At 40.1% G+C, this 26,453-nt stretch overlaps 3 protein-coding genes across 5 annotated transcripts in view; 1 reads left to right on the top strand and 2 right to left on the bottom strand.

Moving 5' to 3' along the window:
- Window positions 1-5,703, top strand: part of pacsin1a (protein kinase C and casein kinase substrate in neurons 1a) — a 38,284-nt gene extending 32,581 nt beyond the window's left edge. For all 3 annotated transcript variants that reach the window (XM_084366228.1, XM_084366229.1, XM_084366230.1), the window contains 2 exons: window positions 286-482; window positions 2,628-5,703. In XM_084366228.1, the coding sequence (XP_084222354.1) occupies window positions 286-482; window positions 2,628-2,737 (307 nt within the window). In that variant the 3' untranslated portion in view covers window positions 2,738-5,703. The remainder of the gene's footprint in view (window positions 1-285; window positions 483-2,627) is intronic.
- Window positions 5,704-6,187: 484 nt separating this feature from the next.
- LOC311264811 (SAM pointed domain-containing Ets transcription factor-like) lies at window positions 6,188-14,944 on the bottom strand. The gene is made up of 7 exons (XM_084365924.1): window positions 14,862-14,944; window positions 13,504-13,648; window positions 10,293-10,700; window positions 8,138-8,332; window positions 7,951-7,995; window positions 7,700-7,837; window positions 6,188-7,128 (listed from the first exon to the last, which is right to left on the bottom strand). The coding sequence occupies exons 2-7, from the start codon at window positions 13,634-13,636 to the stop codon at window positions 6,950-6,952; spliced, it is 1,098 nt and encodes a 365-aa protein (XP_084222050.1). The 5' UTR covers window positions 13,637-13,648; window positions 14,862-14,944; the 3' UTR covers window positions 6,188-6,949.
- A 2,715-nt stretch (window positions 14,945-17,659) lies between these two features.
- Window positions 17,660-25,207, bottom strand: LOC311265377 (protein ILRUN-like). Its single transcript, XM_084366980.1, has 5 exons — window positions 24,950-25,207; window positions 22,614-22,768; window positions 22,289-22,486; window positions 20,603-20,928; window positions 17,660-19,790 (listed from the first exon to the last, which is right to left on the bottom strand). The coding sequence occupies exons 1-5, from the start codon at window positions 25,111-25,113 to the stop codon at window positions 19,755-19,757; spliced, it is 879 nt and encodes a 292-aa protein (XP_084223106.1). The 5' UTR covers window positions 25,114-25,207; the 3' UTR covers window positions 17,660-19,754.
- Window positions 25,208-26,453: the final 1,246 nt, after the last annotated feature.

Here is a 26,453-nt window from a genome sequence, read left to right as displayed (position 1 = left end):
CGGGTAGTGTCATTTTTCTACAGCCATCACACTGTGACATCAGAATTTAAATCAGAATGATAAGTTAAAGCAAAAAGGACTTTAACAGTGTGTTTTTACAGTTTGCTATTATTAATTTCTGCTTAATTGAAGGATGTGAGTACGTCCTCCTCCACTGTTTAGACCTATGGCAGCTAACAGACTTGCTTGTTAGTTCGGCAGGATCAATTTATCATCGGTTTTGACCTTTTCATGCCATTCGCTGACAATTTGGGGTCATTTAACGCCAAATCTCTCCCCCTGCAGTGTGAGCAGCTATGAGAAAAACCAAGCTTACTCGACTGAGTGGTCCGACGACGAGCAGCCCACTGCGTTCTCTGGTAACGAAAACGGCGGCAACGGGAATTCATTCGAAGATGACTCCAGCACCGGGAAAGGGGTCCGTGTCCGCGCTCTCTATGATTACGATGGCCAGGAACAGGATGAGCTCACCTTCAAAGCAGGTAATTACAGGCAGCCAGATGACACAGGACGGGGGGATTTTTGTCTACTGTCATGTAATGTGTATAAAGGGCCGTCACACATCACACAGGTGTTTAAAGACCACCGACCCAATCCTGATTTCTACACTAAAGCTCCCCTCCTCTATGTAGGATGGCAGTGATTAGTCAGTAATGGCCACATAGAAAACAAATTACAGGCACTTTCCACCAATTAACACAAGCTGTTTTGGAAATGGTGTGTAAAAAGTGCTTTAAAGCCTCACACCGGGACATGACTAACATGTTTAAAGACACGCTTTGCACAGAGAAATAAGCATTGAAGAAGCCACAGCTGTGCATCTTCATCTCGAGCCCCCACAACTCCTCCAGATCCTATTTTTAACCACACAGTTTTGAGATTAGGTGTTTTTAAATAACCTCAGCGACATCTGGCATCGACTAAATCGATCATTTAAGACTTTTTATACCTCCGTAGAAATGAGTTTCTTTGTTATTCCTGGGGAAAAAAATTAAAGGAGCCTTGTGGAGTTTTCTTGTAAACAACCAGAATGTGTGTTTGCCGACAGTATTACTCACCACCTGTCTTTCTTCAGATTGAATTGTATCACATCACACGCGTGTTTGTACTCGAGCATGTGCGTCCTCTTGTGAACAAACAAAACAGGGACCCACTGATAAAAACACTGCGTCCTCACGCTACTTGTAGTCATCAGTTCCTCCACAGGGTGCCTTTAACTTACTGTCACCTTTATTGTGAGGTGAAACTGGGCTGGCATCGCCTGATCACATTCGATTCTTTGAAATTCATTACAGATGCAAAAAACTTTAAACCTGCATTGCTTCTGTTGAAGACACTGAGGTCACGTCTTCTGGGGTTTTCGCATAACTAAGCTACTTTGTAGGTATAATCTCTGTTTTCACAGGACTGTTATTACCTGGGGACCTCCGGTAGTTTAGAATAATTAAGGGAGGGTTGTCTGTGATCTTAATCCCGTGCAAATCTGCCATGTAAATTCAAATTACCTACCGTATCTTGCCAAACACACGTCATGTGATAATTTTAGTCCTGTGCCAATCATCATCTCGGCGATTTGGTGTTGCACCTTTTTCAAACATCTGTTTTCTGTCGTCAGACAACTGAACAATTATGACTTTAGATCGCAGCTCATAATATGTTGAGCAGCAGTCACCATCTGTTGCCGTGAGCTCGGTTGTGCTGACGTTTAAACAGAACGAGTGACAGAGAAGGTTAGCAGCAACGAAAGGTTGGAGCCACGAAGCGTCTGCTACTTGATCTAAATGAGCTGCTGATGTGTTTATCATGCTTGCAACACCTGCAGAAAGTGAGCAAAACTAATGCAAACTATATTTTTAATGCGGCTGCTGAAGAACAGGTGGTCCGCTTCTGAAACGTTGATGATGCGCGCAGCCTTGACATCATACAGCTTACTGATAATGTCAGGAAATTAACCTCCACATGAAATACTGATCAGGGCGGTCATTTCTGCATTAAAGAGCAATTTAACATCCCCTGAAAATCAGATTTTTAACGTCCTACCTTTATGTTTTGATTCACAGGTGTTCCTCAACACCCTGTTACATATTACTTAGTCTGTGGAGGAAATACACTGACTTACTTTTGAGCCAAGGGTTGGATGAGAAGATTAACTCTCTTGTCGCTCAATCTGATGCTACAGCCAGTTTAGCTTAGCACAAAGACTGGAAACAAGGGTAGGGCAGCTAGCCCAAATCCTTTTAAGGTAACAAAATCTGCCTCGCTAATTAGGCTAATCTGCTATATCTTGTTTGTGAGCTATAGAGTTGCTGCCATGTGGATGTATTTTCCCGTTGAACGGAGCCAGCATATCTGTTCCCTCTTTTTCCGGTCTTTAAGCTAAGTTAATTGGCTGCTGGTGAGATTTTTGATATTTACTGTGCAGCCAGGAAAGTTGTATCCATCTCCAAAAATGTCAAACAATTCTCTTTGACTCATGGTCGCAGTGTTTCCAGAATACTGGCTACAAACACAGACATTACAATAACAATTCTATCAATAAGCCAAATGCAGCGAGTGTTATTTACAGGTAATCACTATTTTAAAAACCAGGACTGCATGTTGATTAAGGAGTGGTGTCTCCTTCACAGGTGACGAACTGACCAAGACTGAGGACGAAGACGAGCAAGGCTGGTGTAGAGGTCGTATGGACAACGGCCGAGAGGGACTGTACCCGGCCAATTACGTCGAGCCAATCTAGTCACGTTACTGAACAAGGACACGCCATTGGAGGCAGCTTGAACTGTCCCGTCCAATTGCACCGCACATAGCCAGAGACTTAAGAGCAACACATCCCTTGCCCAACAGATGCGCCAAGCAGTCTTGCCTAAATAAAAACTTAGTAACCTAAAAGACAATATATCAGTATACTATATTTTATCCAGCATTTGGGGTGGGTGGACTTACACATTTAAGAACAGGAGCAGCAGTTATTCCAGTATATACACACTCAACTATAACATCACAACAGTGCAGGAACACATTGCTTCTCTGTGTAGCTGTATTTAACGTATAATGCAGCTTATTTAAACTTGCAGTGTACTGCGGTCTGTTCTCTTGTGATAATGGGAAGATAATATAATCAGTTATACCCATTCGACAAAGACGAGCTTCTTTAACCTGCATTGTGTATATACGGTGTGATGCCATTTTTGTGTAGCATTCCTAATGCTGTGTGTGATCAGTCGTCATTCTTACATCGGGAATGCTGTGTAGTGTTTAAAGTACCACAGACAGTATCCTCTATTTTTTTTTCTTTTTTTTTTTTTTCTTTGTGATTTGGTCCAACCTCTTTCCTGTGTGTGCAGTGCTATGTGTTTTTAACTGTTTCTGAACTTGCATAGCAGCATGTGCTATGCAACAACTTGCATTCCCTGAATCCTGCGGCCTCCTTCAGGCTACAAACTTGATGCAACACTTCAACTACAAATGCAGAGTTCACTTTTTCAAGCATCACATGCTTGTGTCTTCATGAAAGGAAGCTTGTTCATGAACTGATCTTGTGTTTGTTTTCTTTTCTTTTGTTTTGAGCATAATTTTTTTCTTTTTCTTAGCATCGCACGTCCTTTGACAGTATCATCTCCATGCAATCCATGGAAAGGAGACACGGTTTCTGCAGAAGCTTTCATTCTTGGTTCAGTATTCAGGTCTCATTTTAATCCACTACTGCTAACGAGAAACAAGAGTGATACATTCCCTCAGAGCAAAGTCGGATCAAGTCATCTGCAGGATAAGAGGAGGGTTTTGAACAAATGCCTGTGCCGGGCACTTTTTCTTCCAGATTTGAGGGGCCAATGGAGGCATGTCAATACGTTACTGTGAAGATCGAAGCCTCTCCAACAGGACATGAATGTACTAGTGTTTGGGCTTGAAAGAGGGCATGTTGTCTAAACATGGCTCTCCACCGTCATTCAAAGCCCTACCTAGCAAAAAGCACTAGTTATGTGGCCCGTTTCCCTGCTGAGCCAAAGAATGACCCAATACCATCAACTATATGTTTTCTCTCCATGCAATAACTTCACATATCACATGTGAAACAGCTTCGGTGAAGATCAACTTGTAGCTGCCTCCCAGTCCACCCAAACTTCATTTGTCTGCAAAACACTCACTACGACACAGGGAATACATTTGTAACCAGTGCTGCACTGCACGTAAGACGGCTCTTACACAGTGCGTTACATTTTAAATCTTTAACTTGCTCCATAGAAATTAAATTTAGAGCAGGAGGTGCATTTATCAGATGTTGTCTCGCTACGAGTTGCATTTAAAAAAATAATAATAAAAATCTCTGATTAGACGGGAGAGATGCTTTTTATAATGTAGTTGTCCTGAAGTTTTTAAATTTCACAGGACCAACAGCAGTCAGATGTGTTTAGCTCTGTGTCTGGAACAGGATTTGACAGGTTTGGGTCTCACACATGAGGAGAAACACATCACCAGCTCACAAGTTGTGTCTTAGAGTAAGCTGTCCAGCATAGCAAAAAGGACTCCTTTCATTATACTGTCCCACATTTCTTGACGCGTATATGCACCCACGCACACATACACACACTCGCGCAAACACACACGCATCTAACACACGATATACACACTACACGCAAGTTCAAACACATAATCCACATTACCAGGTTAATATTTTGGGGGAAAACATGTTCATCATCCAGTGTGTATGAGTTGTGTAAATGTAACAGAAAAAGAAAATGTAAAAAAAAAAAAAAATGCAAGTGATTGACTATTAAGACAAAATGTAGTGTTATACATGTAAATGTGTTTCATTAAAATAACAGCAATGGAAAACATATTAAGTAATAGGTACCATATCGTATGAATTTCATTGCAATGGAATTGTCAGTGTATCATACAAAGCGTGACGTTATCCCACGCTGTCAGATTTGTATATGATGATGTAATTTAAAGATTATATTCTATTGTAACTGTACAACTGTGTTGAGTTGAAAATGAGACCTAACCACGTTGAGGCAGTAAAAAGGTGTACATGTAAATGCTTTTTTATGTTGATGATCTCTTCCTTATGCACACAGGGGACAGCAGCTCACGTTGTGGAAACCCTATATTAGCGGTATAGAAGATGTATGTTCATAGTTAGTGATGTACTTTTATCTCCTAACTGGTGTAGTGCCTGTTCATCTTGATGTAACAAGAAGTTCATTTAAATATGCATAAAGATGATTATGATCACAGATAATAATGATAGTGATGAAAAAAAACCCGACTCAAATTTGTTGTGATGGTGTCAATATTGCGATATTGGTTTGAAAGGGGAAACAAGTTTGTTGAAAAAGAAAAATAAGTTAGTGTCCGTGTGTTTTTTGTATGGCCTGCACAAGTGATTCTGAGTCATTTATTCTACTTTTAAAGGAGCAATTTGTCAAATATAGCCAGAAAATTAAGTGTAAAACTAAAAAAAAAAGGGGAACAATTACCAACAACAAACATTATCAACAGAGTGTGAAGAAACAACAGTGTTGTGTGCGTTGTGGAAATGTCTGCTGAAGTTAGCATGCTAAAAGGCTAGCCCCGACCAGTGCTCCTGGAGGGGATAGTCCGACAGCCTTCTTTGCGTTAAAATGAATAATCTCACAAATTGTCAACAAATGAAATACTCTTTCTTATGTTTTCCTCACTAAACAGAAAAATACAATCATGCACCATCTGAATACAATTTTTCTCTTAACTGCCTTTGACTCACCGTAAAACACACTTCTTACAAACCCGACATAAATCTAATAAAACTCACCAACACAGTCCGGGTTGGTCGAAATAAATCCCAAATTCACAGTAAAATGTGAAAATATTCCAGCTCTACGCGCCGTTTTCTCTCGCTGCTGATGTCCGACTCCGCTGCACGCCTCCTGACGTTTCTCGTCATCGCTGAAATCAGTCTCGGTAAGAGCCAAGTCAGCGTATCCCCCTGTTTTCAACCTGACCTCAGTGTGTCCGCTTGTGGTGACTCCCCCTAAGATCCTTCCCAGCCCAGGCAACCTCTGGGGCCGCTGGCTCCACGGCTAACTGGGCCATGAGCTAATAAGCTAACTGTAGCTCACTGCAGCCAAGGATAGCTAGCAAACAGCAGCATTTGCCGGTTACTCTACCTTTGAATTCTACAAATTACGCCTTAAAAGGAGACAACTCGTGGTTATTTCTTGCTTTATTGCAGAGCCTGAACATAAAGCAAAGACAGAAATGTAAAAAGGACGAACCATCAAGGCAGGTTGAATAAAATATTCGCTTACTTTGGCATTGCTGTGCAACTTCTAAATATTTTCGACACTTGAATGGGAATAAGCACATATCACTGTTTAAAAGTATCACTGTTAAAAAGTGAATTTAACGGAATAGGGAAATAAAGATTATTAAATATCAGGACACTAAATATGCAGCATATTAGCTCAGCACAAAAACCGGAAAGAGCCCTGCTAGCTGTTTCCTGTCTTCGTGCAAAGCTAAGCTAGTCAACTGTTAGCTCCAGCTACGTATTTACCGCGCAAATATTTAAAGTGGTGTCGATGTTTTTCTCAAACTCTCGGCAATAATATAAATAAGTGTTTTTCTTTTTCTTTTTTTATATTTCCATTGTTAGAAGATGTTCCTTCAAGATGTTTCCTTTTAAGAAACTGGACATCACACCAAAATTAATTTAGAACAAGAGTGCTGAAGACAACAAATAGACAAATAAAATAAAATCCAGTTGTAAGAGTAATAAAGTAGAGGGATACTATGATAGGCAGGAGTGCATAGGTCGGTAGGCAGTCTTAACATTGAAATTAAACATCAAGAAAACAATAAACAGACGTGCTCCAGAGTCCACGTCACTTCTTCTACTGTACAGTATGTCCAGCATATCTTTGGTTCCTCCTCATCTCTTCCTCTTCGGGTCAGCCGATCCTCTTCATCATACGGGGTTGACAAACTGGTAGACCAGTCTGCGTGATACCTCGGGCTTTCGAATGATGCCTTTCTTGTAGTACTGGCGTATAGAGCGACTCAGTTTGTCGTAGTTCATAGCCGGGCGGTTCTTTCTGATGCCCCACAGCCTGGCCACGTGAGCCGAGTCTTCTATTTTGAAAATGCCTTTGGACAGAAGAAAGAAGATTAATATTTCTGAGTTTCTATTATTCCCTCATTAATATTGCAAATATTAAAACTCCAAAACTACATAGTGCCCCTTTAACAAGTAGACATAAGAGGTGAGAGTTTAAATTGGTGTAATTGGAGTATAATTCTTGTTTCCGAAATCTCGAGACTGCAAAATAGCTTCTGAAACTACGAAAAGAAACCCAGATTATACTTCAGCTGGCTGGTACTGGTCTTTTATGTTATTGCAGTTGAGTTGTGCTTAAACCTGAACCTGAACATAAATACTCTGCAAGGATTAACAGACCTTTTTCCACACTAGGAAAAGCACAGCTGTGGGAACATCAACGATGGCTCTGTGCTAGTTGAGACGTGACAGTCTGACAGCGAGGCAGCGTGGAACAGAAGCTCAGCCTTCATTCATTTTAATAGTTACACCTCTTCCTATTGTGACACGTCAACATGTCTTTCCCACAAAAACGGTATCATAGTCACTGTAATTAGTTAAGTGATAGTGATCCACTCGTCTTCGCTCGCAGCGATTGTCGACTCTCTGTCTCGGCCTCACCTTTCTCTTTGTTGATCCAGCGGATGCAGCGGCTGTAGTTGTGAGGCTTCAGGAGCAGCTCTCGGAGGAACTGCCACAGGTGGATGGGCTGATTGGGATATTTACACATCACATCTGACCAGGAGTCATTGTCAGCTGCTGACATAGGAGAGATTTCCAAAAAAACAGATATTTATTTCGCTCCACCTTGTTTTACCTCAGTATGTTTTGATCAGGGGAACAATTGAAGCCACACTCCTGGAAAAACTTACCAGATTTGCTGTCTTCTGGTGGGCAGCGCTCCTTCATTGCTGCAGCTAAAGAAACAGAAAATAAATGGCCAATCAGTCTAAACTTTGTGTCTGGTCACACTGCATTTGCTTGACAAATCTCCCTTTCCTCGTTTGCCACCAGGAGATGTGATGTAGAGTCTTTTCCCAGGGTTCCTGTTGTTCTTACCAGATCTCCAGATGTCCAGGTGGGCATACAGCACGTCTCCAAACTGCGAGGTGTCTTTGAAGTCTGCCTCTGTCATGGAGCACAGATTCCTGCCGGACAGCTCTTGGAACATGGTGCTGACCTGCGGCAGTTTGTACAGGTGCTCGGTCCAGAGGAGCCACTTCTGAACGTCCCCACAGCTCCAGTCTAGCGGGTCTTTAAATGGGGAAACACAGAGAGACAAAGGTTTTATTTTCCTTTACGCAGCTTTGACTTTCTGAAGCTGAAAATATGTCAACACGTAGAGCTCGAGGCGTCTCGTTGATGGTAGCGTTTGCTCATGTCGGTCACACAGAGGCTTCAGTATTTATCATTTTACCAATCTAAAAACAGACAATACCAGTTAATTATGTCACTGATCAACATGTGCTTTCACAAAGCTGTTGTTTAACACTGAATTTGATATTGTTGATGCTGATTGTTGACACTGCATAATCTCTACCGCCCACTATCTCTCTAACTCAGTTTACCACAGCCTAGATTATCATATTAGGGGCGCACCGACTTTGCACATAAAAGGCATTTTACTCATCAGGTGGAGAATAGACTTTGTCAGCAACATTGTGACACTGTCTACTGCAGCTAGAGCGGACCGGAAAGTCTGAAGAAAGTGATTTTGACAAGTATTTAAAGGTTAAATGATGATTTGATTCATTAAATAAAGACACAATAAAACAGAACAAAACCTTTAACAGCTGTCGAAAGATTCAAAAGTTTATATAAAGGATCACATGACTCAGCCTGTTATTGTGATAGGGACAAATTCTAATGCAAAGCCTGGACAAAGTAGGGGCATTGAGTTTGACTCTAACAAGAAGATGCTAGTTTGTCAGGATGCAACTTTCTCCTCCCGCCTCCCCGTGTTTTCCTGTTGTTTTCCAAGGAACCTAAAGAAGAAAGAAGGGTCATTACGTCACCGAATCTCGCTTTGGGGTCAGACTGTGGTGACAGCTGCATTGAACCCAACATATCTACGTCGTCTGACTTCTGATGAAGAAATGCCTCCAGAAAATGAAAGAACACACTTCAGAGAGTAGGTCAAACACAGAGTTTTCCCTCCGAATGATTGACAGGGCTGAAAATATTGTGATCAAACGAGGCAGGTCGACTGATTTGCACTGATGAAACTGCACTTACTGAACAGCAGCACGAACAGGAGCCTTTCCTACACAGATTTGAGGAAAGGAACGTACCATCTGAAGCGTGGTCTTTTATTTTCTGCTGGCATTTCTTCCTCAGAAGTTGTATTGTATTGATATGTTAGGTTTCTCCATGCATCTAACCATGGACTTCAATACAGCTGGCACCAAAACGAGATTGGGTGACGTAATGACCCTTCCTTCTTTATTAAGTTCCTTGTGAGTCCCTAGTCTATCTGTTTCCTTGTTTGTGTTTGCCTGGCCGTGGGCGACCTGCCTCTGCTGATCCACCTGCACGGCTGAATTCCATCCAGTGCCATCAGTGCTGAGGTGTTAGAGCATATTTATTTAGTTTAATATGTTAAACAATTATTTTAAGTACAGTGAACTTAAAATATGACAAAACTTTAACTTCTGAGCTAAAAGAATTTGTGATTTTTTTAACAATAAAGTACAGAATTAGGTTGTTTGACAAAAATATTTTTGACATAATTAGTTTCCACAAAAGTTTTGAGTATTCTGAACTTGTTTTGGTTTTACAGTGTTGGATACAAAGGGACAAAAAAGGATTAAAAAGTCAGGCTATCTCAAAAAGAAAATTCTCTTCCAAGTCCTAAAGGATAATGGAGCACTATCCTCTAATAATCTCTTTTGTTTGACTGTGACGCAGCACCGTGGGGTGCTATAAATGTGTCAGCTGTTGTCAGGTAAGAATCAGACCGCGATAAAGCAAATAATCGCACCTACAGTGTATGATTTTAACGCCCTAGATATTATCTCTGTTCATGAGAAGTGGAGATGATCTTCTGTCAACAGAAAAGTTTACACAAGGTGGGCATGGCCACAGATGCTCAGCAGGTATCAGCTGCATCTCTGTGGAACACGTTTTGGCTCGTGAAGGTTTATTTATTAACCCACAACTTCTGCAAACACGTCACATATTTCTCTGTGAATCAACCAGTGGTATTCTCTCCTACCCGACGCAATGTTGAGCAGTTTGCAAGCCGTGTCGATGTCCTTCAGCACTTCTCCCACCACCATGGTCTGGACCTGCTCCAGACAGCGCTCCTCCACCTGACCCTCCACCTCAGACGGGGGATCCTGGGCTTGGCTGGGCTTGGCTGGACTCGGCTCTGGAGTCCTGGAGGGAGGGGCGGCAGGAGGAGTGGGGGTTCCTATCATCCTCAGCACCCAGGGGTTCTCCTCTATACCTAATCTTTCGTAGCAGGGGAGGTAGACCCCCGGCCAGCCGAGCTCTGGCAGCCCTAACAAGCTGCGGGGCGGTTTCACGTCCTCCACCTCATCCAGCCAGGCTGTCCTGGTGTCGGTGTGATGGGGGTGGCTGATGTATAGAGGCGAGTCTGGACTCCCCATGCTCAGGTTTGCTGGAAGGAGAAAGTTTCCATAAAACACTTAAATTACAGCTTGATAATAACATAGTAATAGTTTGATAACAAAGAGGTAATAACTAAGTGATACCACGCGACCTAACCCTCAGCAGGTGTTTTTTGTGGTCCCCCAGACATACCCATCATAAAGTGCTATCAGTGTTGTCATCGGTGTCATAACGGATTAACACCCTATTTCAACAATTTTCCTTGTGAGGCAGAGCTGCATTGACGCTTCGCTGAAACCATACCCACATGCCCAATATTTAAACAGCATCAATCCAAAAGTAAACATGACATTCGTTCTGTGGTATTTACTTTGCTGCGACTAAACTTTGAATTAAGGAATCTGTCATTGTAGCCTTTGTGACTGTTAATCTTATTGAAGCGATTGTTTGTCAGTCACTGTGTTTTCATGTAACTGAAAACTCCACCAGCGATCCAGATCCAGATTCTCTCATTAAAGGGGCACTATGTAGTTTTGGAGAAGAAATTCAAACTCAGAATTTTAATATTTGCAATATTGACGAGGTAATGATACAAACTCAGAAATATTTATCCTTTCCATAAGTGAATAAACAAGCTGTACTCAGAGGAAAATAAGGTCCCCAGAACAGTGTTTGAAGCTAGAAAGGTGGCAGGGTCCGCCAAATATAAACAAAGTAAAACAGTGTGAAATTGTCCTTTAAGTTCAGTTTGTTTATTCAGCCATGAAAGCGAAGAAAGTTTGTTTATTTAGTTTGTTTAGGCATAAAAAAAAGTCAATGAATTTCTTCCCCAAAACTACATAGTGCACCTTTAATCTTTATGTCTGGACATATTCAGGTCAAACAGGGTTGCCCGTGTGAAATTCGGCCCTTATCGTCCATTATTTTCAACGTCATTCAACAATATCTGAGAGCAATCTACTCCACCTTTCAGATAGTGAATACAGATAAAAGGAGGAAGATCAAAGCTTTGTTCGAAACTCCAACTGAGAGTGGTGCTTTTCCGTTTTACTGCAATCCCAAAAAAAAGCATGACGTGTTTGGTTGCTATCACAATGTAACACACAATGCCTTTTAAAAATGTCAAGTGCAACAGGTCAGTGAGATGGATCACAAGTCAATTGCAAAAGAAAAAGCTAAAAGGGTGGGACACATGCAGTGCAATATGTGGATAAAGGATAAGAAGCTGGAGCGTATTCATCATGGTATGAGTAAGAGAACAGCTCACCGGGCTGGGAGTGGTCCCCTGTGCCAGTAATTCATGTGACAAAATTACACCTGTTTCAATTTAAAGTGACTAAAGTAAAAAATAAGTATGCATCCGTTTGAGTCTTATTGTTTTTAGAGTAGACTAAAATGCACGAGGCATTGTGCAAACCGGTCCTCCGTCCAAAACATTTCCGAAACAACAGCACATGGAGCGAGGTGGCGTGATAAGAAACGAGGCGCTTCTCAGAAGCTGCTGTAACAAAACGCTGCTATAAATAACTGATAACTGATACAACAATGTAAGTATGTTTGCAGGAGAAAAGAGACAATAGCTGTTATTTATATTGCCCACAGCCAACAATTTGTTTTTCACAGAGGTTCATCCTCTACAGGACTGAGAGTTTAAAGGACAAGTTCACACACAAATGAAGATTCAGTCATTATCTACTAACTGTTATGCTGATGGAAAGCTGGGGGGAAGTTTCCTCGTCCGCAAAACATTTCTGGAGCTTCACAACAAAACAGCGTTGCAGCATTCACTTCAACAACTGAAGTACATGGGGACTCATTTTAAAACGTATAAAAACAACTGAATAAGGCATAAAATGGCGACATACAGCTCATACAGCATAATCCCAAACCTCAAGAGCTGTGAGGAGCCACTTTACATTTTGATGGTTGATTTTTAACTTCTTTTAGTCTCCATCGACCTCATTTGTATAGGATAATGCTGCAACACTGTTTTGCCGTGACGCTTCAGAAGTGTTTTGTGGACTACGAAACGTCACCCGAGTTTCATTTTTGGGTGAATTTATCCTTTAATGTGACAAGAAAAAAATGTCAAAAGAGAGGAACAGCTACTAGAAAACACCACTGTGACTATTTGAGGACAAACATCTAAAGCCTACATATCTTGACACATGCTCCTTGTCTCAGCTTTTATTTCCTCGCCCCCGGGGATGAGCAGTTTAAATGCTAAGCGGCAGTAAAAACTCACTCTTCTGGATTATCCTCTCTCTCTCTCTCTCTCTCTCTCTCTCTGGGACAAGTGTCTGTGTGTTCTGTGCCGCCTCAATGAAATCAGCAAGCTCATGAAAGGAAGTCTGTTGTTTTGCGGACTTATATTTGGAGCTGTGTTTTTACACCTCGTTAAATAGCAGCCAAACTGATAGGAGAGGCATTTAGCCGATATGAAAAGCTGTGGTCACTCATCGCTGCCTGCATTTCACTGTTCTTTGGACAAAAGCTGTTCGATAACACACCTTGAAAAAGAAAATGAGAAACAAGTAATGTCACTATTTCTTGGCCTGTACACTGTTTTCTTCTTTCTTTTTGCAAAACATGGATTCATTCTTATTAACGTGCAACCAATTATTAACACCAGGGCTGTAAAAAGTACTCCAAAGACATTCTCGAGTAAAAGTAAAGCCATCGTGCTAAAAATGTTATTATAAAAGTAAAAGTCACACATATAAATTATACTTGAGTGAAACTGTCTAAGTATCTGATAATACTTGTACTCAAGTATTAAAAGTACAAGTAAAAGTAAATAAAACATTTTTTTTTTTTTTTTTAAAAGATAAATGAATTTAAAAATGCATTACTTGGGGCGCTGTTTAGCTCAGTTGGTAGAGCAGGTGTCCCATGTACAGAGGCCCTGTCCTCACTGCAGCGGCCCAGGGCTCGAGTCCCGACCTGGGGCTCCCCGCTGCACGTCACTCCCCCTCTGTCTCTCATCCTGTGTCCTGTCTATCAATAAAGTGATATAAAGGTTACTGTGGCTTTGCTGCAGCAAGCAATCTACAAAGTAACTATGTAAAAAGTACAATTTTTACCTCCAAAATTAAGTGGAAGTAAAAAAAAAAGTAGCATAAAATGAAAATATGTACCTCACTGATTAATATACACATTATCAGAACATTACTGGGGGGAGAACACAGACAAAGAATCGGAGCAAAAGTCCATTTTATGGCCAATAATCACAGTCAGTTGTCTGTATCACAATTTGAGATCAAACACTTTGGTATTAATATTTGATGCTTTCAGTGTTCGAGACTTCATTATAGAGAAGCTACTTCATTATCATCATCATAATTATCTGTTGGAGAACCAGCAGCAGTTGATACTGGAGGCGATAGTAGAAGAAGCATAGAGGAAAAATATATAACAGCAGTGTTCATAATAATGGGAAAGTAATAGTAGGGAATAGACATAATGGCAGATGATGAATGACAATAACTTAAAGAATGTATTTCAAAGGTAAATTCTCGAGCATCGTACTCGCTTTTATTTTAAGCTACAAAGTATTTGATTTCGGTCAGCCATGACAGTGTGACAGTAGAATTCATACAGAACAGTATATTTATATTTACAAACAAACAAAATTACCATAAAACTCAAAGACAAACACCACATCCAAGACTCCTGACTGCTTCCACTTTTCAACAATCTCAACTTGAGTTTAAAATGATCCCAGTCGTGATACACTTTAAGTTCTGGGTGTCGGGACTTCCACATTTTGATCCCCAGAAGAGTAATGGAATGTAACTAAGTACATTTACTCAAGTACTGTACGTACACGTGAAAATAATTTACTTTTACCCGCACTTTTGATACTTCAATACATTTACTAGCAGAAAAAATTACCTTTGAGACTTAAGTACATTCAATATCAGATACTTTAAGACTTTTACTCGAGTACTATTCATGTGGGTGACTTTCACTTCTGCCAAAATAATAACAAATCATTAATTTCTCTCAAGTGTGAATTTAGAGACATTTTTACAACACCACCCAACGAGCACCTGACTGTTGCCCAGTCTATTGCTATTTTTACTCCAGTAAAGTACCTGAATACTTGTTCAGGTGTCAGTAGCAGGCAACATAATAAAAGTAATATAGTAGCAGTAATGTTCTTGTAGTAGGAAGTTTCTTTGAGATGTATTGTGGACTGCGGTTTTACCTTGTCAGTGTTTCCAACGCTGGCTCTCCTCCTGAACTGCTCCCCTTGAACTAACGTCAAGGTGCTGTGGAGACTCTTAACTGGTCTGGCCCTCAGGTGAGGATGTGCTGATGCTGTCTCCCTTCTGTCCACTCCGACCGCAACACTGTTTGACTTCTGGCTTAAGCAGCAAGACTGATTTGGGCCACGGTGCCTTCGTGACATATCAGTTCTGAAGGTAAGGGTGTGTCCCAACGAGGGAGGTTGCTCTTAGTGCATACTTAATAATGACTGGAGGCAGTATTCAGATGGAGAGCTCCTTAAGTCAACACAACCTAGTGAGTCTTAACAGCCTGGAGAAGCTGTGGGGGGACCTTGAGTGTTTTTTTTGTGCTCTCTCCAAAGAATGGCAGTAATTGGGAAGATCTTCAGACTTTGTGAACATAAATTACAAAACTACTTAAGACAGAGTATTAAATCTAATCTTAACAAGGTAATTTTGTTTACAGTTCAGGCGCAGCAGGAGGAGATTCAAGTTCAGTCACACTTTATCATCATGAGAGGTTTTACTCTTGACTAACACTCAAGTTGTTCCACTGTTAGAGGATTAGCACACTGTTTGCATACAGTAGTCAAGCTTGAGGAAGATGAAAGTGAATGGTGAAGAAATATGTCCCAAACATCTGTTTTAATCAGTCACATCTTTGGGAGAGAGGTGTCACAGCGACATAAAGAGCCGAACCTCAGTCATAATGTGTCAGGATGAACTGAAAGACAGAGGGATCTCCTCCACAGTGTGTCACGTGTCTGTATTGTAGGCTCGATTTCAACTCATATGCCACCAGGAAGTCCGGCCATGTAGGGACACGAGGGGATCTGGAGCATAACCCATAATATCCATAACATATCAATAAATCATCCACAGCTGAATAATGGTTGGAGATTGTTTTGAAAGGTTGAAAACTATTATCTGGGAAGCTGAATAACTGGTACACAGGGGTGAGAGAGAGAAAGAGAAAGCAGGAGAGTGTAAATGTTTGCTTAAACTAAACAGTGATGTTTGTACGGTAGTGTTAAAATATTCTAAAGAGCTGCTGCCGGCGGTATCCACCCACACACTTCACCTTTAAGAGCCTTCTTTGAGATTGTAGAATTACAACTTACTGAAGCTTTTAAGTCAGCTGGGCCTTTTTCAAGAGAGTCACTCGGCAGATAATGTTGCCTTTACTGTGCCACATTAATATTTTCTCCGGGATGTAAAACATTCAACCTGAGCAGCAAACAGTCAAGAGAGGGCTGCTCCCCTCAGGCAGTGCGGTGGTTCGGCTGACTGCAGCTGGACAGAGTCGTTGACTGACAAAAGAGGGCCTAATAGACAGAGGGGCTCCTAAGACCAGTACACCTCCAGGCTAATGACTCATTCATGTGCAAAATGAGAGAAGAACTTTATCAGATGAGCCCGCAAGAAACGACCCGTCTCAAGTTTGAACCACAGTCACTGTTTTCTTCAGATAACAACTTCTCCTCATCGCTCTCATCAATCATTTTTTAAAAATGATTTTGACACCAGAAAGCATTTTGCAATAGTGAGCCTTGTTGCTTATTTTTCAACTCCACAGCACACAGTGTGGCTTTGCTATCTGGTGGGCAGCTGCAGATTCATTAAAGATTATAGATTTTGAGAATTTTGTCGTTTATTGGTTGTTTTAACACGTACCTAAATGGTATAGTGAAAGTCTGCTCCAAGATATTTGGAGCACAGTAAAGAGAAGTGTGCCCCCTCTGGGAGAAACAGGTGGTCCTGCAAGCAAAAGGGATGATCAGCCAAGCTAACCATATTTGTGATACCCTCAGGCTGGTGTTATAATCTGTCCCTGAGGAGAAGAGAACGCTGCTGTGACTCCTTCATTTGGTAACATTTTTAAACAACCATCACTGACAGATCCTAAATGTATAGTTAAATCGCAAATGTATAGTTAACTGTAACTTTAGTTAATAGTTATTGCACTGTTAACAAACAATGAAATGCTTCATAAACCATTTATTAAACAATTGTAAAGGTTTATAGACATCAATTCCAACTTTTTAATGGCCATTCAGGTACTGCTTATAGATGAACTACAGTATTTAATAACCATTTGCAAAGTATTTTAAACATCAGTTGCAACAGTCAATTTTAAGTTACCTTACTTTATTTCTACCTTGTTTTCAAACTCGATTATTGATATCAACTATAACAAAATGTGTTTATATATCGCTGCTTGTTGTTTTCATTGATTGACATGTGTTTCTTTTTAGTTGTGTGTATTGACTGGGTAAGCTGCAAATGAATTGCCCTTCTTTGGATCAATAAAGAAACAAAGACAAACCTACAAAGCAAAGAGACATCTCACGGTAACTGATTATGTGCAAGATGGTGAAAATATAACAGCTGCTGTGAAATCAGTCTTGAGATCTATAAAGGTTTTGTGTCACCGAAGCTGTTAATCGATGCTGCTGCACAAACTTGACAAAGAGCCCAAACGTTAGATTCCAGTGATAATTTAATCATACAAACATTCATCAAACACACGGGAAAAAAGCTTTCATCTGTTTGCACTTCCTCACTCTCAGAAATGTGCTGTTGTATGAGTCTATAGCCAACTGATTCACTCTGCAATCTGGCCTGTGGAAACTTCAGAGTGAAATTACACAAAGAAGGAAAAACACACTCTGCACTCCACGAACTGACGTCGACAGCAAATACCTTCGTCGGCAGAGAGAGACATTTATGATTAAACATTGTACAATGTTCTGTTAAACAGCGAGGGGCCCAGAGATACAGGTGACAAGTTGTAGTATTTATTGGCTGGTATTGTCGTGTTGTCACAGCTCAGTAACCCTGGGGCTTACAGTTAGTACCTTAATGAAAAAGGGTGTTTACCTGATGAGATGGTCTAACATCGTGGCTGCGGATGACAGATAAAATCACAAATGCTTCAGGTCTTAACAGTGCTTGTGTTGGAGGAGAGCACACACAGGCCTTGTCACGGTGCATACATCAGCCAGTTAGTGCAAGTAAAAATGCAGTAACAATTACTCAGGACAACGTGATTCTGGCTTTTTTTTTCTTTTAGTAGTTTTGCTGGTGTGGTCGAGTTTGAATCTGAAATTATTAGACAGGATTTAAGTTTTCAAATGTGTTTAAGAAGCTCATCAATGTGGAACATTTAACAAAGAGACACGGAAGTTCGTAACCATTATTACAATTAATTCAATGCAAATGTACAATGTTGAATCTTTGGGTAAATTAAAATGTAATTATTTTCTTCTACATTCTTCAAATACATTCAACTTAATATGATTAAAGCAGGTCCAGGACAGCTTTAACTTCGAAACTGAGAGCAGGGTGACAAAAACATCTGTTTTCATAATGTGAAGTTTTGCCGTTCATGTGGCTTAACTTCAATTTCTGATGCTATACTGTGAATTAATCCTGTTATCATGTAAAAATCTTAGCTTGAGACAATGACTGGGAAAATACTGCATGGATACCAATAATGGATATTCTGCTAATATTCTTCTAATATTTCAAATATGTCTATAAGTGTCAGCAATGACTATTCTTGGGCCTGAAAGATTGGTTGATATTGGCCTTTCATTGATAAATATATATATATGTGGATATGAAAACTATTTTTTTTAGATTATAATGCAGAAAAAGATGATCTGGGTCATTTATAACTATTAAAGTCCAAGTGAAGTTTGCTGTTTCAGTGCATTTTAGATGATAAAGTTTATTGTTATACTGTAAAATATCCTTCATCTGTTACATAACTTTGTGAAAAGTGTTTGATAACCATATTTGAGGGATCGCTGCAAAAAAATGTGTGTGATATTGGAATTTTTTCCCTCACTAATATCGGCCCTACAAATGGAGGATCAGTCGGGCTTTACTCTATTTCATACGTGGGAAAAAATCTTCTATCTCTCGCAGAAGTCTTTGAGCTTTCCTGCTTAATAAGATTCAGTTTCATTAAAGTTTCTCGTGTTTTCCATTTATAATATGTTGCTTTAAAAAAAAAACATTTTTGACTACAGAGGGCATATAGAAATTGTCTAGCCTTAAAAAAGTGTCTTGTACATGTATCAAGATTAAACCTGACCAAATTATAGAAGCTTATGAATAAGAGCTCTGCTTCTCAGCATCGATCTTATCTTCTGTTTGTTAAGAGTAATGGCTGACTCCCTCCAGTGGAGAATAACTGCATTGCACCTAAAACTGCAGGTACGATGACAGCAAAGAAAGGATCGCCAATAATGCACAAGACATGTTGAAAAACTGATTTCTGAGGGATGTCACTTTTCCCTTGTCTCTTAAGAAGTGTACATTAAAAATTAAGATAAAAAATTAAATAAACAATGATGTCCTATGTTTCAGAGACGCCCATATTGTTAGATTTAGTTACAGGGAACCGAATCAATAACCCAAGAGTCAGAGCAGAAACTAGAGAATCAGTTGGCAAATTAAATGGCTTTTCCTCCAAAGTCTCTCTTTCAGTTGCAAAATGCACACACATATCCACACAGTTTCACAAATACACACTCCTGTCATTGTTTCATTTGCACTCTGACAACTAAAAAAAAAAAAAGGAAAAATAAAAATCTGAAAAGTTATCACTCAAAAGACTCATAGCACTCATTTTTTTAACTTAGCATTCACACGTGCATACAGTGGGTTGTGGGATGTTGGTTGAGCTGCACGTCGGGAGCGTTGGCCTCTGGTTTCTCAAAGTGTAGCCGGACTTTGCATAAAGTGTTTTTGAATCTCCACACTCTCCGCCAGCTACTGATAAAGCCTCTTCTTTCTCTTATTGGTGTGACAGACTCCAGAGGTACGATTTAGTGCTGCTTCACTGTGACAAGTCCCATGATTTAAGAGTGCCCGAAAGGATAGGGTTCCTGTATACCCTGTAAGGAAGCAAATGATCGAAATAAACAGACAGCGGGGCAGTAAGACAAGTAGAAAATTGACTAAATGAGACGAATACACAAAGTACACAAGTTCAGTGTGTCTCTGGAAAACGCCGCAAATATAGACCTTCATTCTACTTTCACATACACTCTTCATATAGTCAAAATGGTGGCTGTAAAGCTGAAACATGGTGCTTTTTGATGTATTTGTGCCCATGTCGTTTAGTAACATCCCTACATTTTCAGCTATATTATTGTATCATTTTAAGTTGGCCAAACTTGCAGTGTGGCTCTCTGGATGGTCTGCGATTGAAAAATCTGTACAATATCTCTATAGTTGTACCTTGTGTTTAGTGCTAATTAGCTATTATTAGCATTTTAACATGCAGCTCAAATGACCACCGTGCTTGAGAACAGCCTCACAGAACTTCTATAGTGGCCGAAGACTCTTAAAATCTGTTGAAAATATAAAATTGGAGCAAAACGCTGATCTGTAGCCTTGAGCAATGTCTTCTGTGAAAGGCTGATGAATATTGAATCTCAGCTCAATAGATACTTTTCTACTTTAGAATAGATTTAATAGAGAGATATTCATCTAAGAGTTGAGGTTACCTTCAACTCCCGGTGTCTACTGTGCAGTTGAGAATTATCCTTATCCTTGACCTTGATCCTTTATTTATGAATAAGATCTAATAGTTTTTTCATTATAAAAAGGCTTTCAGATATTTGAGTTGTTCTGTCATTTTGATGATGATGATGGACATTTGAGACTAGTCAGGAGAATCTCCTTCCCCTTTGATATGTCTTACCTGGTTATAAGAGACTACTGATAGATTGCTTTGTAGACTGTTTGCTACTATATCCACAGAGTTGTGTGAAAGTCCATTCTGATCTTGCTGCAGCTCGTTGGGGTTTCCCTGCCAATGTTCCTCTGCGACCATATGACCGCTGGCATCGTGGAGGCTGTTGTTGTTGCTGTTTGGGCACTTGCTCTTCTCTGGCGAGGCGAAGGGGTTGTAGTCTCCTTCCAGGTGGCGGTGAGGCTGTGTGTTGAACTCAGCTTGGAAAGAGGAAAGCTGCTGTGTGACGCCGAGGAGACCTCCTACCTCCACACTCAGGATCACCCAAATTACATCTGCGAAAAGAAATAAGAGTGTTATAATGAACAAACATTGTCTCAGATCTACATGTACACAGCTACGACAAAAACTACCCAAAATAACAAAAAGATTATGTTTACCAGTAGCCGGAAAATTAGCCTCTGAAACAACATTCAGATCATATAAAATAAAGCTGGACACTGCACACGATATCCCAAGATTTGAAAACGCTTCAGGTCTGCAATTCTTTTCTCCCTTAAAGCCGCTCGGAGACTGATGGTGTTAAATGAGGAATTATCACTGCGAACACCTAAATGAAATATTAAGGGCACGTATAATTTTTAATTGAGTATCCCTCCGCTGCTTCATTTCAAAGTAGCCAAGTCTCGGGGGACTTCCTGTTGATATCCATCATGCACGTTGAACTTACAGGAGGACATAAATCAATTTAATGAATGACTCTTAATTTAATTAGTGCGTGGTAATAGAATGACTCTTAATAGTTTTTACTGAAGGAAACGCATACAAAATGATATAGTGCTTAATCTTCTACTGCTGCCTGCTGCTGCTGCTAACCACGGTACTTGGCTGGATGTTTGCATGTCAGCAGCTCCATTCAAAACAAACGATAATCTATTTAAAAAGAACAGTCTATTCAGGTCAGAGGCAATAATTCAATGAGAGCACATAAAATGATAGCAACAGTAATTCTACAGCCCCATAGTAGGGATGATAAGTTGTAATGTTGATGGGGCTGCTCTGCCTGGGTAATGTCAACGTTACATCATAAATCTGAGGCATTCAGGTGCTTTTGCATACCATGTAAACTTTGGATGTCATGCTCTGACAAGCTGATTTTATTTATTTAGAAAGGACACATCTCTAATAAATATATGAAAGCATTTGCAAACATGATCTTAGCATTGTTGAACCCTTGGAAACCAGACGAGTGTTTTAGCGCCATTTTTCAAAGCATACATTACAAAATACTGACAACTCAACAGATTTCTCCCAAAAGTCAGTTTTTTGCACCCTACAACACCATTAATGTGTGTATGAATGGCCAAAACTCGTACAAAAAGCTACATTTTGAGAAATACCCATGTAAGTGTGGACAGGGCTGTAGTTCTAGGGCTGCAACACGTGATTATTGAACTGCTGATTATTTTTCAAATTCTAAAATAGCTTGATTTATCCATGATGTTTGGTGTATAATGATGCAAAACATAGTTAAGAAGCAATTCTTCACATTTGAGAAGGGTGAATGTTTGGAACTGTCACTGAATACAACAATAAATTGAAGCACTGACCATTCATTTCAGGCTCTTCAGCATATGTATAGGAAAGAACAATTCAATTCATGTTTGTTTGCAGTGTGAAGTTTGCTGTCCTCACCTCCATAGTAAAGTCCGGTAGCTGTGCACATTCTCCACTGGCCCTGGTACATGCCAGGAGCCACGGGGCTCTGCATCTGCACACTGACATCAGCCATTTCCTGAGGGTCTAGAGACCGCACCATCACCATGTTTACATGACCAAACTGATCTCCTCCAACATACTTCAGACAAACCCCGGGAGGCCACGATTCTGCACCTGGAAAACACACAGACAACCATGCTGAACTCAACATGACATGCGTGTGATTATTTTTCATTTACGCGGTCTGCCGACAGCTCTGTGTTCTCTCAGATTATAATTATAATTATCCCAGACGACTTGCCTGTGTTCTGTATCCTCCAGGTCTTCGTGAAAGGTGTGTCTGGTGGAACCGATTCACCCTCACCAATCGTCACATCCCTCACAAAGGACATGCACGGTGCACTGATGTTAGGACTCTCAAAGTCGTAGTAGGCTCCGATGGCTGCTTGTAAATTCCTGAGACAAAAGAGGGCAGAAATCAAGGTGCTCAGTACAGATCAAAATTGGAGTTTAGCGAATGATTTGTGTCAGAGAAACCCCATGATTCAATAGCCATTTTAATCGAAATATTATCGAACATCTGGATATGGCCAAGTGCAATGTCCAAATTGCAAGAAGCTGCAACTTTTTGAAAAAGTTCAAATGTGTGACAAAACAGCTATAGTGCTGTAGAGATGTCCTGGCCTAAAATCTCATTAATTTTTTTCATAAAAATGAAAACTGTGATTTGATATCCCAATAATCCCGACAGTCATGAATCACACTGCAATCCCAGTATTTGTGAAATGTGATTTTTTTTCTCCATATTGTGCAGCTCTAATGTGAATGAAATAACATAAATAGGGTTGCAACTAATCATTTGTGCTATAAATGTCAAAAACTGCAAAAAATGTCATTCACAATTTCCCGAAGCCTACAGTGACATCTTCAAATTGCTTGATTATTGGTATCAGTGATTTTTTTTGTTAGGTTGCCGATAAAATAAACAAATGTAAAAATATGCTACTTTGGCTCTGATGCAATGTCAGACAATGTCCCGCCTACAACAATTTCTGATTGGTCAGACTTCACAATTAATAGCGTATAAACACTGAATAATCTGAATCTGCAAGGTAACTAAAACTAAATTCATAAAATAAGTGTGGTGGAGAGGAAGAATGAAGTTGCAGAGAAAGGAAATACTTAAGTGAAGTACCTCAAAATTGTATGCAAGACCAGTACTTGAGTAAATTGTACTTAAGTTTATTTCATCCCTGGTTGTAACTAGAAGACATTCATTATTACTACAAATTAATATATGAATAACTGTTTTTCTTTGGTAAAATGAAGACTGCCTGTTTAACTTTGGACGGCTGACCTTTTCAGGAGTGAGTCTGGCATCCCTAGGGAAATTATATCTATTTAAGACACAAAGCTATTTTTAACTAAATCATTGCATTCTTACTGTGATAACTGTGTTAAAGTGATTTTGGTTTGAATGCATATACTGTGGCACAACAACTTGAGATATCTGCAGATCCAGAGAGACTGCGAATGGGTGCTTCCCCTGACATGCTGGTCATCCATAAACCAGCAGCTGTTATTTTTAGAAAGCCCCTTTGCAGAGGAGCTATTACACGGCATCACGTGATGCTACTACAGCCTGCTCTGCCCCACGTCTTGTTATCTTCCATAGACCTGCAGAGGCTTAAAACTGCAAGTGAAAGATACATTTAAGGGGAAAGTTTCAGAAAGGCCTTCTCCTCCCAGCTAGCACATTCATTTTCGTTATTACCCAAGGACTTGGCACTGCTTACTGTTTTCATTTTCGAAATAAATCACAGTTAGAAGCAATACTGCAATTTCTTAAGTATTCTCAGTAGGTGAATAATACATATTAATGCCTTTTTTCCCCAGGCGGGGCGAGGTAAAGATTTACCAGGCTTGCACAACCACTGTGTGAGCTTTACTCCGTTACGTAATAAGCAGTTAGGGATCATCACCGTGGCTGTGGTCAAGGAGAGACAGACGTTTGATCATCTTGACTATCGATCATGAAAAAAAAAAAAAACTGTCCGCCCTCACACAGCAAGAAAACAACACAATACCCCTGTGGAAAAGTAGTTACAAACTTTTAATTATCCCCTCAGATGAGTGACAAGCTAGCTAGCTAAAAGTGGCACTACCTAGCTTGGTATAAAGTGGCGTCTACTCTGCTAACCTGTCAGCTCCCTGACCAACCATGACAAACATTCACTTAAAAATGACTTTCGTGTGTTTTACTCGAACACCACACTCGTTCAGATACGAATTTGTTTTCCGAATACGAGCATTTTTATCAGGTACGAACACCCACTTAGCTACCTTCCACCGTGAGCCCTGACAGGCAATCAAAAGTCGGAGACACGGTGACTCAGCTAACGCTAGTTACGTTACTACAACGTCGTTAGCTGTCATTGTGCCCACGTTTACATACCTAACGTAAACGCTACCACTCTGTCATAACGACGGATAACACGTCCTATGATTTTCCTTGTCTCTTTTCCCCAACGAAATATGTCTTTAAAGCGAGAAAAGCTGGGTAGGAGCTCCCTAGCTCGGTTATCTATTATCTAACATATCACCCGCACAGCAGGCCAGACGAGTCACCGAGCTCACCAGTTGGTCATGTCCAGAAAGAAGGCGCATCCGGCGGGGTTTAGCTGAAACCCGAGGAGCCTCTGAAATTCCGATATCAGGATATCTTTGTCTGTTGTACCCATGCAGCTGAATTTCTGCATGAGCTCCTGGTCCAGGTCCAGGTCCAGGTCCATGCCCTCCATCGCGGATTCGCCTGGACAGAAACTGGGGCTTCGCTCCTAATTTAGTCCGAGGCCTCGACTTGTCATAACAAACTCGACAACAGGGCCGAGTGCGCATGTCACATGATTGTAGTCTGAAGTCAGCCTATGAGCCACAGGCCTGCTGGAGCAAGCACGATACTCACCTCTGCTTCAAATACATTGTCATTGTGGCTATAGATCTATATTACAGTGTAATTAAATGTAATCAACTTTATGAATAAACGATTTTTATGTTTTTTAAGTGCAATTTTCAGTGTTTTTTTAGTGGAGCTGTCAGTATGTCATTGTTTAAAAGGGACGAGGAGGGAATACTTTTTGGATTGAGCTAAAAAGAGGCTATAAATAAGCTTTTATAAAGTAATTTGTTTATGTTTAATTGAATGTATTTCACAGAATGTCAGCAATTCTAATACAAATTCAATTTATTGTCATACTTTTTGAGCAGGTCAGATAAACTAAAATCATTATTAGACAGGTATTAATACCTTGTATTTTCTCTTTATGAAGACGGAGTGACTTGACTTTACTTGCCCGAGAAAACAATGACTCAGGACTTGCTTTAGCTCTATGTAGTTCCAGGGAATACATTTTTAATGAGAAGAGAAAGATCTTTATCGACTGTTTTATGTAATGCTTAAATACACAAACTCTTTTTGTTTTCATGACTGAATAAACTGAATAAACAAACTGGCCTTAAATAACAGAACAGTTTCATACTGTTTTACTTTGTTTATATTTGGCGGACCCTGCCACCTTTTTAGCTTCAAACAGTGTTCTGGGGACCTTATTTTCCTCTGAGAACTGTATAATAATGTAATAACTGTAATAAACATGTCTGAGTTTATATTATTACCTCATTAATATTGTAATTATTAAAATTCTGAGTTTGAATTTCTTCTTCAAAACTACCTAATGCCCCTGTAATGTTGGACCAAGTGACTTGAGTCACATGTTCGATCTTTTGCATTAGATTTTCATTTTTTTTAATAAGATATTGTGAAAAAAATATAGTGTTTCCTTAGAAGTACTGTATCTCTATATGGGAAATTATGTGTAATGTGTGTGTGTAACTTCCTTCTATATACTGTACATGACCAGATGAACCTGTTTGGGGACCCAGGGGCAAAAACTTTGCTAGTAGGCCCTGCTGCCTCAAGCACAGTGCACATATTTTGCACCTGGAGACCCAGAAACAGTACAACTGGAATATTGACATACATAAAATAAATGAATGTAAATGAATGTGCCTTTCCATCCACTACTGTTATGTGAATAACAGGAGACCTTAAACAATGGAAAACAATGTTGAAGATGTAATG

Source organism: Pagrus pagrus (assembly GCF_965226575.1).
Source record: "Pagrus pagrus genome assembly, chromosome: 11".
NCBI lineage: Eukaryota > Metazoa > Chordata > Actinopteri > Spariformes > Sparidae > Pagrus > Pagrus pagrus.
Note: the sequence above shows the minus strand (reverse complement) of the source record. Positions and strands in the feature narration are given on the sequence as shown.

What these genes read in the sequence shown, in the direction of transcription:
- LOC311264811 (XM_084365924.1), bottom strand. Translation starts at nt 13,636, where the DNA reads ATGAGAGACAGAGGGGGAGTGACGTGCAGCGGGGAGCCCCAGGTCGGG. An exon ending in CCTGGACATCTGGAGATCTG is followed by an intron (nt 7,996 to 8,137) that starts GTAAGAACAACA and finishes CTGTTTCTTTAG; the next exon opens with CTGCAGCAATGAAGGAGCGC. An exon ending in CTGGATCAACAAAGAGAAAG is followed by an intron (nt 7,129 to 7,699) that starts GTGAGGCCGAGA and finishes TTCTGTCCAAAG; the next exon opens with GCATTTTCAAAATAGAAGAC.
- LOC311265377 (XM_084366980.1), bottom strand. Translation starts at nt 25,113, where the DNA reads ATGGAGGGCATGGACCTGGACCTGGACCTGGACCAGGAGCTCATGCAG. An exon ending in CTGGAGGATACAGAACACAG is followed by an intron (nt 22,487 to 22,613) that starts GCAAGTCGTCTG and finishes TGTGTTTTCCAG; the next exon opens with GTGCAGAATCGTGGCCTCCC. An exon ending in TACCGGACTTTACTATGGAG is followed by an intron (nt 20,929 to 22,288) that starts GTGAGGACAGCA and finishes TTCTTTTCGCAG; the next exon opens with ATGTAATTTGGGTGATCCTG.